This window comes from Miscanthus floridulus, chromosome 8 (assembly GCF_019320115.1).
Source record: "Miscanthus floridulus cultivar M001 chromosome 8, ASM1932011v1, whole genome shotgun sequence".
Taxonomy (NCBI): domain Eukaryota; kingdom Viridiplantae; phylum Streptophyta; class Magnoliopsida; order Poales; family Poaceae; genus Miscanthus; species Miscanthus floridulus.
Window position 1 is genome coordinate 71,155,520 of NC_089587.1, and position 11,482 is coordinate 71,167,001.

General features: G+C 49.0%; 3 protein-coding genes and 1 pseudogene across 3 annotated transcripts; all 4 read right to left on the reverse strand.

Moving 5' to 3' along the window:
* Positions 1 to 629: 629 nt before the first annotated feature.
* Positions 630 to 2,830, reverse strand: LOC136469351 (uncharacterized). Its single transcript, XM_066467573.1, has 4 exons — positions 2,788 to 2,830; positions 1,867 to 2,360; positions 1,409 to 1,435; positions 630 to 1,013 (listed from the first exon to the last, which is right to left on the reverse strand). Exons 1-4 carry the CDS (start codon positions 2,828 to 2,830, stop codon positions 630 to 632), a joined length of 948 nt encoding a protein of 315 aa, XP_066323670.1.
* A 1,602-nt stretch (positions 2,831 to 4,432) lies between these two features.
* On the reverse strand, positions 4,433 to 4,747 carry LOC136469352 (uncharacterized mitochondrial protein AtMg00810-like). The gene has a single exon (XM_066467574.1). It carries the CDS (start codon positions 4,745 to 4,747, stop codon positions 4,433 to 4,435), a length of 315 nt encoding a protein of 104 aa, XP_066323671.1.
* A 4,101-nt stretch (positions 4,748 to 8,848) lies between these two features.
* On the reverse strand, positions 8,849 to 9,566 carry LOC136472518 (uncharacterized; annotated as a pseudogene).
* A 1,083-nt stretch (positions 9,567 to 10,649) lies between these two features.
* On the reverse strand, positions 10,650 to 11,482 carry LOC136472519 (uncharacterized). The gene has a single exon (XM_066470216.1). It carries the CDS (start codon positions 11,352 to 11,354, stop codon positions 10,650 to 10,652), a length of 705 nt encoding a protein of 234 aa, XP_066326313.1. The 5' UTR covers positions 11,355 to 11,482.

An 11,482-nucleotide genomic window follows, 5' to 3' on the forward strand; every position in this document is an offset into this window, starting at 1 on the left:
GTGCGCACTGCGCACAGATATTCACACACCCGGCCATGTCCAGCAGTGAACAGCTCGTACAAAATATGAGAGAGGGAGGTGGGAGGAAGAAGATGAGGGCAGTCAATTTGGTCTAAATTGCGATACACATGTCAAAGGGGTAAGTAATGGTATATTGTAGAGATATGCAAAATTATAATGGTACGCTTCCCATATCATGAATAGTAATGGTATATCTCTGAAACGCAATATTTGTAATGGCATGTATCCAATTAATCCTTTTTTTTATGCTTGGCAACATCAGTGTTATTTTCAGTTGGAATGCTTGGCTGTTTCACTGAATATACTGAACTTTTCCTTGGTGCCATGACGAACTGACGAAGTACATTGTCAAGGGGAGAAAAGGATAAGAAATTGTTTATGCTGTTAGGCAATAAATTTCTTTGCACAAATAGGAATACTGAAATGACGACAAGAAATGGATCTAAAACTTTGCTTCTCAATTGAGTAATTTTCTGTACACCTTCTATCATTTTTTTAGATAAGGTACACCTTCTATCATATATACACACATCAAAATTGCTTTCATGGTCAGCAGACCCTTTAAAAGGCGGGTGCTAATCGCGGGGGTAGAGTTGTTTATGATCTATCTACAAGGTGAGAGTATTCAGAAGGGAAACTCTGCTCTGGATTAATGTCCTGAACAAAGACTCAACTCCGCTCTCAAGATCAATGATGTCCAGCTCTAACTCCTGCAGTTGCTCCTCCTCGCAAACAAAACTTTTCTTCTGGAATGTCTTGGAGAAAAGAGACCGCTTGGTGGAACTCGTCATCATGGTTTTCTTTGACAGCAGGTACGATGAGGATTCCAGCATTGAGGCAACAATCTCTCTGGCTTCCGACAGCATCTTCACCACCCTGCAACTTTCTTGATCTGCTGTGGTGGACTTCTTGCTGATTTTCTTGAACTGCTTCTGTGCCTTCTTGGCAACGCAGATGTAGGACTGGATCTTGGCTTGTACAGCATATAGAATCTGAATTTTGCAGTTTCAAGATGATGTGCATGCCATCAAATTTATCATGCATTGAGTCTAACTGAATTGCACCATCATGTTCCAAGTATTAGTATCAAGAATCTGCATTGAAGCTTACGCTACTACTGGCTACCATCACACTCCCTGACATGCTATCAGTTGTTGAGACTTGAGAGCAAGATCCAGTTTACAAGGATCTTGTGCCTGTTATTGAGCCACATCCCATGTAAATATTCAAAACGGTCCTCTCATTTGTTGTTTTCATATACATACATGAACCACTACTAATTGTTTCATGGTACAAATAATGGTTAACATCTTCAAAGTAAATTACTTATTTCATGATCAAGCTTCAAATGAAGCTCCCAATTTTAGGTGATTATTTAACTGTTTACCTGGTACCATGTCAAGTTATGAGAAATCTGGAAGAAACACAATAATTGACAGCATGAAATGGATAAAAGAATTTTGCTTTATCTAAATTGACTTTCTTTCTATATCTCATATGTACATCAAAACTGTTTGCATGATCAAGTGGTCCTCTAAAAGGTAGATGCTAATCATAGGTCAGATTTGGATGATCTGTCTACAAGCTAAGGATATTCAGAAGAGAAACTCTGCTCTGGATCAATGTCCTGAACAAAGACTCGGCTCCACTCTCAAGCTCAACAATGTCCAACTCCAACTCCTGCAGTTGCTCCTCCTCGCAAACAACTCTTCTCCTCTGGATTGTCTTGCAGAGAAGGAACCACTTGGTGGAACTTGTCATCGCAATTTTCCTCGACAGGAGATGCAATGAGGGTTCCAGCATTGAGGAGGCAATCTCTTTGGCTTAAGACAACATCTTGATCACCCTGCAACTCTGTTGATCTGCTGCAGTGGACTTCTTCCTGTTTTTCCTGAATTGTTTCTGTGCCTTCTTGGCAACGCGGGTATAGGACTGGATCTTGGTTTGGACAACTGTATGATCTCCTCTCTTGAGTACAAACTGCATATCAAGGATAGTTTCCTTGAGCTCGTAGAAGCTCTCTTGAATAGCGTTGTTAGAGATCAAGCATGACAAGCGATTACTCAAGCTCTTGCTCCACTGCTTTCCATTTCCAAGTAACTTGGCTACTGGGTAAGCACACAAGGTCACTGGGGGTGCTGTAGTGCTGTACACTTCTCCAAGCTTTCTCAAACTGGTGCACATGTTTCCAGTGGTCTTAGAAAGCAAAGAGATGCTTGTCTTCAAGCTCTGCAACTGTTCCTCAATATCAATGTCATTGGAGCAAGGGCAAAGGCACACCAGCAGATCCGAGGTGGAAAGCCATGGTTGCAGTGGAAACCACACTGCTTTATTTTTCCCTAGAAACAGAATAGAAGGATGTAGAAGAGAGCTGCTTCAATGGTGTCTTCTCAGCTATGGTTTTGCCTCTATATATGCTGAAACAAGCTGAAGAAGAGAAGTTGCTCACCCTGTAGACAGCAAGATCAAATTGACAATAATCTCATGCTGCCGCAACTAAGCCAGCTCCCTCCATGACATGATGTACCTTTTTTTCAGCTTGACAGGCATCTCTAACTGCAGTAGAGCTTATGATCCACGTGTGATGTCTTTGAAGTGGAGGAGTCATTTGCACAAGTGAATACTTAAATGTTTGGTTCAGATTTTGAGATTGGCGAGTAGTTGCATCCAAAGTAAAAGAGACAGAAGGAACAGTTGGCTTCACAATTCATGATTCTTCATGTGCGATTGCATTGCTGGCATGTTTGGCCTGCCTGCTGTACATACAGCATGTAGAATCTGAATTTTGTGATTTCAAGATGATCCGCATGCTGTCCAGATTTATTATGCATTAGGTTGAACTGAACCGCATCTTCATGTTCCAAGTATTGGGAACATGAATCAGCATGGCAGCTTAGGGGGTGTTTGGTTCCTTAGTCCAGATTTTAGTCCCTGTCCCATCGAATGTTTGGACACATGCATGTAGTATTAAATATAGATTAAAAAAATAACTAATTACACAGATTACGACTAATTTGCGAGATGAATTTTTTAAGCCTATTTAGTCCATGCTTTGATAATGTTGTGCTACAGTAAATATGTGCTAATGATGGCTTAATTAGGGTTAATAGATTCATCTCGTAAATTAGTCTACTCCTGTGTAATTAGTTTTTTAATTAGCTCATATTTAGTCCTCCTAATTAGCATCCGAACGTTCGATGTGACACGGACTAAACTTTAGTCCCTGAAACCAAACACCCCCTTACTCTAGTGCTGTTTGATGTCATATTCGCTGTCTTATTCCATCTTCCAGAAACTGGCATGCTATCCGCTGTTGAAAGCAAGATCCAGTTTATAGGGATCTCGTGTCTCTTGTTGAACCACATCCCATGTGAATATTAACAGTGGCCATATCTGTTGGCCCCTGGATCTTCCACACGGGTGAGCCGACCGTTTACCGGCGTTGCCGACCACATGCTATGGCTAGAGGTAGAAAAAGGGAGGGAGAACAGGACGCACACATATAGCACAAGCAGCAGCGTTGACCGGAGCTCTGCAGAGGAGATAGCAAAACTGAACTCGCTCACTTTACTGAGTTGCAGTGGGAAGCTATATATACAACTCTACCCATCTAATCCTAGTGCACAGACATGTCAGGCTGCCATGCTGCTACAGTGACTAGATGTGACAATAGGGCTGACTTTGGCGCATGTCCCTGCTGTGGCTACAGTGCGACAGGTGAGCCTTTCGGCATCTGTCCCTGCAGCTGCTACAGTGCAGCAGCAGGGGAGCTCTTCCGGCGCCTGCCCCTGCCGCGCCGTATAGAGGAGAGCAGCAAATTACTTAACAATTCTTCCTCTAATCCTGCCGCTAACCCTAGAACCTCCACCATGCCGATCATCTTCTTCAGCTCCGTGAACCGAAGATGGCCGAGCGGCTTGGTGAGGACATTCGCGAGTTGCCGACCAATTTCGACGAACTCAATGATGATCTACCCTCCATCGACACAGTCTCTGAGAAAGTGGAACTTGACGTCGATGTGCTTGCTCCGATCGTGGAGAACCGGATTCTTCGCAAGGACGATGGTGGGATGGTTGTCCACGATCAGTGCTGGTGGGTGAGCTTCCACACTGGTCAGCTCGCCCAGCAGCCGGCGCAGCCACACAGCTTGACACGCCGCTATGGCCGCTGCCACATACTCTGCCTCGCACGTGGACAACGCCACCACCTTCTGTTTCAGCGACAGCCATAAGATTAGAGCCGAGTCGAGAAAGACGAGCACGCCAGAGATGCTCCGCCGTCCGTCGATGTCCCCCGCCATGTCTGCATCGCTGAACACAGTGAGCTGTAGCCCACTTTCACCGGTCTTGGGGAAGACGATCACCTAATCCACCATCCCCTTGACGTAGCGCAACAGCCGCTTTACCGCAGCCTAGTGATTTTCTCGGGGATCCTCCATGAAGCGGCTGACGTAGCCCACGGCGAATGCAATGTCCGGCCTTGTGTGGACTAGATAGCGCAGACCACCGACGATGCTCCGGTAGAGTGTTGCATCTATCTTCGCCGCGGTACTAGCCTTCGTCAGCTTCAGCCGCTCCTCCATCGGAGTCACACATGGCTTGCACTCAGCCATGCTGCTCTGCTCCAACAGCTTCGAGGCGTACGTGCTCTGATCGAGCGTGAGCGCCTCCTTCCCCTGTCTCACCTCGATGCCGAGGTAGTAGAAGAGCGCGCCAAGATCGCTCATTCAAAAATGAGTCGCCATCTCGCGCTTGAAGCTATCGATGTCCTTCGCATGCGCGCCGGTGATGATCAAGTCGTCCACATACACGCCGACGATGAGCTCCTTCCCTGTCGCCGTGTGTAGAGCGCGTGCTCGGTTGCGTACCGCATGAACCCAAGCTCGCCCAATGTGGCGTCAAGCTTGGCGTTCCACGCTCGCGGGGCCTACCGCAGCCCGTAGAGCGCCTTGCGCAGTCAGAGCACCCTGTGCTCCGCTCCCTTGATGGCGAAACCCGGAGGTTGCCCGACGAAGACCGTCTCCGCCAGCTCGTCATTGAGGAAGGCCGATTTTACGTCCAGGTGATGGACGTGCCAGTCCTTCACTGCTGCCAAGGCCAGCAGCAGTTGGATAGACTCCATGCGTACTACCAGCGCAAAGACTTCCTCGAAGTCAATGCCCTCGTGCTGGACAAAGCCTCGGGCGACAAGGCATGCCTTGTGCTTGACAATGGCGTCGTGCTCGTCCCGCTTGACCTTGTACACACACTTCAGGCCGATCGGACGACATCCTGGAGGTGGATCGATGAGCTCCCAAGTCTCGTTTTCCTCAATCGTCTTCATCTCCTCTAACATCGCCCGTCACCAATTTGCATCGCGCTCAGCCAGCGCGAACGTGGGTGGTTCCTCTGCACTAACGAGAAGCAGCTCTGGGTCATTGAGCAGCCGACCCGCTAGGCCTGAGGACCCTATGCCGCCGATGATGTCGTCCAGCCTACGGAACCGCACCTCCTCATCGTCGTGGAAGGCATTCATGAACTCAGTGATATCGCTTGGAGGTGAGGCGAACTCGATTGGTGTCGATGGAGTCCCTTGTTCCGCCGAAGTGCTCGGCATTACACCTGGAGTGCTTGGCACCTCGGCTGCAGTGCTTGGCACTATTTCTGGACCACTCGTCACTACTTATGGAGTGGTCGGCACCATTGCAAGAGTGCTCGGCACTAGTCTTGAAGTGGTCGGCACCACTGCAGGACCACTTGGCATTGCTCCTGGAGTTCTTGGCACCCTTCCTAGAGTGCTCGGCATTGCCCTAGGAGTGCTCGGCTCTATTGCTGGAGTGGTCGACACCTCTCCAGCGTCTCCACCATCGTGGATGACCAAGTGCTCGACGATGAAGGTGCTGGTAAAGCCGCCAGCTTCCCCCGTGCTCGGACTGTCCCAGTCCTAGGCCGCCTTCTCATCGAACACGACATCACGCGAGACAACCACCTTGCCTCCGCGTGGGTCATAGAGCCGGTACGCCTTGGTACCTTCCTTGTAGTTGTGCTCCTGTCCTCCAGATTAGTGAGGATCAGCTTCGTCTTTCTGACGTGGCCGATGCAGCCGAATGTCCGGATGAAGGACACGCTCAGCTTATGCCCATACTAAGATTCGAACAGCGTCTTGCCCTTCAGGGCCTTGGTGGGCGCACGATTTAGGATGAACACCGCCGTGGTCACCGCCTCACCCCAGAACCTTGCCAGCATGCTCTTGGCCTTCATCATGGATCGAGACATGCCGACCACCGTCTGGTTCTGCCGCTCCACCATGCCATTCTACTGTGATGAGTATAGCGCGGTGTGGTGTCGCACCATACCCTGATCCGCGCAGTACGCAGCGAACTCCACCGAAGTGAATTCGCTGCCCCGATCAGTCTGCAGCACGCGTAGCTTCTTATCACTCTCTGTCTCCACACGTGCCTTAAACTTCTTGATCGCCTCCGCCGCCTCGTCCTTCCTCATCAGGAGTTACAGCCACATGTAGCGACTGCAATCATCCACGAGTAGGAGGAAGTACCACCAACCACCGTTTGTGGCTGGCGTGATTGGCCCGCAGAGATCGCCGTGGATGAGCTCGAGAGCGTCCGTTGGGCGATACTTGGCTGCCTTTGGGAACGACAGCCTCCTCTGCTTCCTGGCTAGGTAGCTGTCACACAATTCATCTCCGTGCTTGATGTCGGGTAGCCCTCAGACCATCTTCTCCAGCCGACCGAGCGCGTCGAAGCTGAGATGGCCGAAACGGGCATGCCACAGCCACGTCTCCTCGGTGTGCCGTGTTGCCAGTCACACTAGCTGCTCCACCTTCAAGTCGAGCAGATACAATCGATTACGTGAGCGTTTTACCTTCACGAAGATGCCGCTCCCGATCCCAAATCTTCAGGATCCCGCTCTCGATCAGTACCTCGTATCCGCGCTCGTCCAGTTGCCCGATGCTGATGATGCTTGAACGCAGCTGCAGGATGTAATACACATCCGTCAGTGCACGGTGCTCGCCGTTCTGGCACCTGAAGATAATGGTGCCGTGCCCTCGGATTGACACCCTTGAGCCGTCAACGAACTTCACCGTGCCGGTCACGCTGCCGTCGAGCTCACCGAACTTCACCTCTCCCTTCTCCTTGGCCTCAACGTCGTGCAGTGTACAAAACGTCGCCATCAGGAGAGTGGCCTCATCATCCTCATCAGCATGCGTTAAATGAGCCTCAGCCTTCTTCTCCTGCTTACAATTTGGACACTTCTTTGCCTAATGGCCCGTCTTTCTGCAACACCGGCAAGCGTTGGGGTCGACCTTCTTCTTCTTCTTCTCTAAAGAAGCCTTGCCGCGGCGCTTGCCATCGCCACCACGGCTGGAGGAGGCTTCCCCGGACTTCTTCATCCGGGCAGCCCACTCCTCCTCTGTCAGCAGCAACTTGCCGTTGTCCGTCGTTGATGTGGGCTGCTCCATGCGCTCGTCCATCGCCCGCAGACGGCCTGTCACATCCTCAATGGTGAGGGTGGACAAGTCCAGCATCGTCTCTATGGAGAGAGCGATCTGGATGTACTTCGCCGGCATGGAGTGGAGGTACTTGGAGACCACCTCTTCTTCGTCGATGGTGACGCCGTGGCTCCTCAGCTTGCTGATAAGCGACTGGAGGCGGAGGGAGAAGTCCTCCACCGATTCACCATCCTTGAACTTGAGGTTGGCGTACTCCTACTTCAGCAGCTGGGCCGTCGTCTTCTTTGAGCGGTCGGAGCCGACGCACATCGCTGCAATGGCCTCCCACGCCTCCTTAGTAGAGTTCTTCGCCCCCAACAGCTCTCTATACTCCGCTAGCACAGTAGTGAGGATAGCCTCCAACGCTGACATGTCTTCTTTTTCGTTGTCGGTGCCCTTGTCAATAGCATTTCAGAGTTGTCGGGCTCTGAGCTTGACCTTCATGGTCACCGCCCACTCACCATAGTTGGTGCGAGTCAGCGTCGGCCAACTGGTGCCGCTGACCTCCCGCACCGTGCGCACGACGACCTCCTGTCGTTGTTGGGCAGCCACAGCAGCGCCTCTGCTGTCGCCCATCTCCGAACCGTCCGTCATCGGCAACAGTTAGCCCGACGATGGCGCTTATACGGCTTCGATACCACTTGTTGGCCCCTGGATCTTTCTCATGGGTGAGCCGACCGCTTACCGACGTTGCCGACCATATGCTATGGCTAGAGGTAGAAGAAGAGAGGGAGAACAGAGCGCACACACAGCATAAGCACCAGCGTTGGCCGAAGCTCTGCAAAGGAGATAGCAAAACTGAACTCGCTCACTTTACTGAGTTGCAGTGGGAAGCTATATATACAACTCTACCCATCTAATCCTAGTGTATAGACATGTCAGGTTGTCATGCTGCTACAGTGACTAGATGTGACAACAGGGCTGACTTTGGCGCCTGCCCCTGCAGCTGCTACAATGCAGCAGTAGGGGAGCCCTTTCGACGCCTGCCCCTGCCGTGCCGTATAGAGGAGAGCAGCAGATTACTTAACAATATCATCTATAATTTTCAAATACAAACATGAATTGCTACTAATTTCTTTCGTGATGCCAAGTTATAGGATCAAACACCCAGTTTCAGGTGATTGTTTAAATGTTTACCTGTTATCCATGCCAAGTTATAGGAAAATTAAGGAGAGGACAAAAAATGACAGCACGAGATGGACCAAAATATTTCTTTTACATAACTTGGATTTCTTTCTATATACTTTCTCTCATATTTACATCAAAATTGTTTTCATGATCAGCTGATCCTGTAAAAGGTGGATGCTAATCACAGGCTGTCAGACTTTGTATGATCTATCTACAAACTAAGAGCATTAAGAAGAGAAACTTTGCTCTGGATCAGTGTCCTGAACAAAGCCTCAACTCCGCTCTCAAGATCAACAATGTCCAACTAACTCCTGCAATTGCTCCTCTTCAAACACAGCTCTCCTCTACTTGAATGTCTTGGAGACAAGAGACCACTTGCTAGAACTTGGCACCGCAATTTGTTTTATCAAGAGATGTGATGATGTTTCTAGCATGGAGATCGCAATCTCTCTGGCTTCAGACAATAGCTTGATGAGCCTGCAGTTTTCCTGATCAACTGCAATGGCCTTCTTGTTGATCTTCTTGAACTGTTTCTGTGCTTTCTTCACCAATCGGATGTAGGACTGGATCATGACTTGGGCAGCTGCATCGTCTCCTCTCTTGAGAGCCATCTGCATGTCCATGATGCTCATCTTGAGCTCTCCGAAGCTCTCTTGCATTGTGTTGCAGAGATCGAGCAAGACGTGTGAGCGCTCCAGCTCTTGCTCCACTGCTTTCCTCTGCCGTGTAACTTGGCTGCTGGGTAAGCACGCGAGCTCGCCGATGCAGTTGTATACTTCTCCAAGCTTTCTGAAGCCATGGTACATAGTTCCAATGGTCACAGATGATGAAGAAACTGTTGTCTTCACGCTCTGGAGCTGCTCATCAGCATCGTTTTCGTTGGAGCGAGGGCTAGAAGGCACGCTAGCAGATCTGAGGTGGTAAGCCATGGTAGGAATGGAAATTGTAATGTCTTTTTGTTCTCTAGAAATGTAAGAGAAGAGAGCAGATGCTGAACTATATTGGTGGTTTCCACCGGTCTGCAGTTCACCTCTTTATATAGCCAAACAAGATGAAGAAATGGCATCATTGGCGGTGTCTGACAGCAAGTAATCTCATCAATGGGAGTTGTTGTGCTGCTGCAACAAAACCACCTGTCTGCACGACAACCTGATGCCTTTCCTTTTGTTGTTGTTCAGGTAAGCAGCAAAATGAAGTGCACGAGTGCCTAATTTAATGTTGGATCCAGATCGCAGCATCAGTGAGCAAGCTATGCAATGGGCGATGCAGAGCTGTGCCGACGCTGGTTGCTACTTGCCGGTGGAGGCAGCAGTTGACTTCACTGTCCATGCCTGCTGAACCTTCATGTGGCATCTTTGGCAATCTCAAGAGGATCCACATGCTATAAAATTTTATGGCCTCAGTGGTGTATTTTGTACTCCTAATGAAGATTATCACGATGTCCTGTTCCAGCTATCGGTAACAGGAATCATCATGACCAACTCATTTTCCAACTCCCAAAGTGTGCATACGTGCATGCTCTAACACTTGTTTAATGGAGATTGTTTTCTGAGAAATATACAACCCTAACAGAATATTGCTGAGTCTCCAAGGATTCAACACTCATTTGCATTTGTAATTGTTAAGGTACCCGTTTCTTGGAAGGTGCATGCTTTGGCTATTGAGAGCAAGATCCACTGTATATGGATCTTGTGCTTGCTGTTGAGGCACATCTCATGTGAACAAGAATATCATGGTCAACTCATTTTCTCATACTAACGATGGAGACGAATGATGTGTACTTCTATAACAATTCAATCATGGAGATGTGAAATGAAATGTATACGCAACATGGGCAACCATAAACAAAGTAGTTCTACACGGTGAAATGGACCAAAAACTTTTTCTTTTTCAGTCAAATAATTTTCTGTACATTTTCTGTCACATATATACAACAAAATTTGTTTGGATGATCAGCAAATCCTCAAAAAGGCGGACGCTAATCGCAGGGTTAGAGTTGGTGTAGTACCTATCTACAAGCTAAGAGCATTTAGAAGTGAAACTCTGCTCTGGATCAACCTCCTGAACAAAGTCTCAACTCCGCTCTCAAGTTCCACAATGCCCAACTCCAACATCTGCAATTGCTCCTCCTCACACACAACTCTCTTCTTCTGGAATGCCTTGGATACAAGAGACCACTTGCCAGGACTTGGAAGCGCAACTTGCTTCGATAGGAGTTGCAGTGTTGATTCGAGAATTATGACAGTGACCTCCCTTGCTTCAGACAGCAGCTTGACCACCCTGCCTCCTTCAATACCAGAAGCAGCCTTGTTGTTGATTTTTTTGCACTGCTTCTGCGCCTTCTTCGCCGAGCGGGCATAAGACTGAACCCTGGCCTGAACAGCTGCTTCATCTCCTCTTTTGAGAGCCAATTGCATCTCCAGGACAATGGTCTTGAGCTCTGCAAAGCTCTCTTGCATGGCACTGCAGAGGTCAAGCAGAACGAGAGAGCGCTCGAGCTCCTCCTCCGCCAACTTCCTCTGGCTGCTAGGGAAGCATGTGAGCTCGTCGATGCAGCTGTAGATGCTCCCCAGTTTTGTCAGACCATCGCTCATGGTTTGGACAGTCATGGAAGGCGCAGAGACGGTCACCTTCAGGCTCTGCAATTGTTCCTCGACATTGGTTTCACCAGAGCGAGGGCTTGAAGGCACACTCGCAGATCTCAGATGGAAGGCCATGGTTGTGATGGAAGTTTTGAAGCTTCTCTTCGCTGGGAATAGAAGAGAAGGCAAGCTGCTGCTTCTGTTGCTGCAATGGTTTCTTTCTGGCCTTGTGTTTCCTCTTTATATAACGAGAGCTGGTGAAG

What these genes read in the sequence shown, in the direction of transcription:
- LOC136472519 (XM_066470216.1), bottom strand. Translation starts at nt 11,354, where the DNA reads ATGGCCTTCCATCTGAGATCTGCGAGTGTGCCTTCAAGCCCTCGCTCT.
- LOC136469352 (XM_066467574.1), bottom strand. Translation starts at nt 4,747, where the DNA reads ATGAGCGATCTTGGCGCGCTCTTCTACTACCTCGGCATCGAGGTGAGA.
- LOC136469351 (XM_066467573.1), bottom strand. Translation starts at nt 2,830, where the DNA reads ATGCGGATCATCTTGAAATCACAAAATTCAGATTCTACATGCT. An exon ending in AAATTCAGATTCTACATGCT is followed by an intron (nt 2,361 to 2,787) that starts GTATGTACAGCA and finishes TTCTGTTTCTAG; the next exon opens with GGAAAAATAAAGCAGTGTGG. An exon ending in ATAACTTGACATGGTACCAG is followed by an intron (nt 1,014 to 1,408) that starts GTAAACAGTTAA and finishes TGCAAAATTCAG; the next exon opens with ATTCTATATGCTGTACAAGC.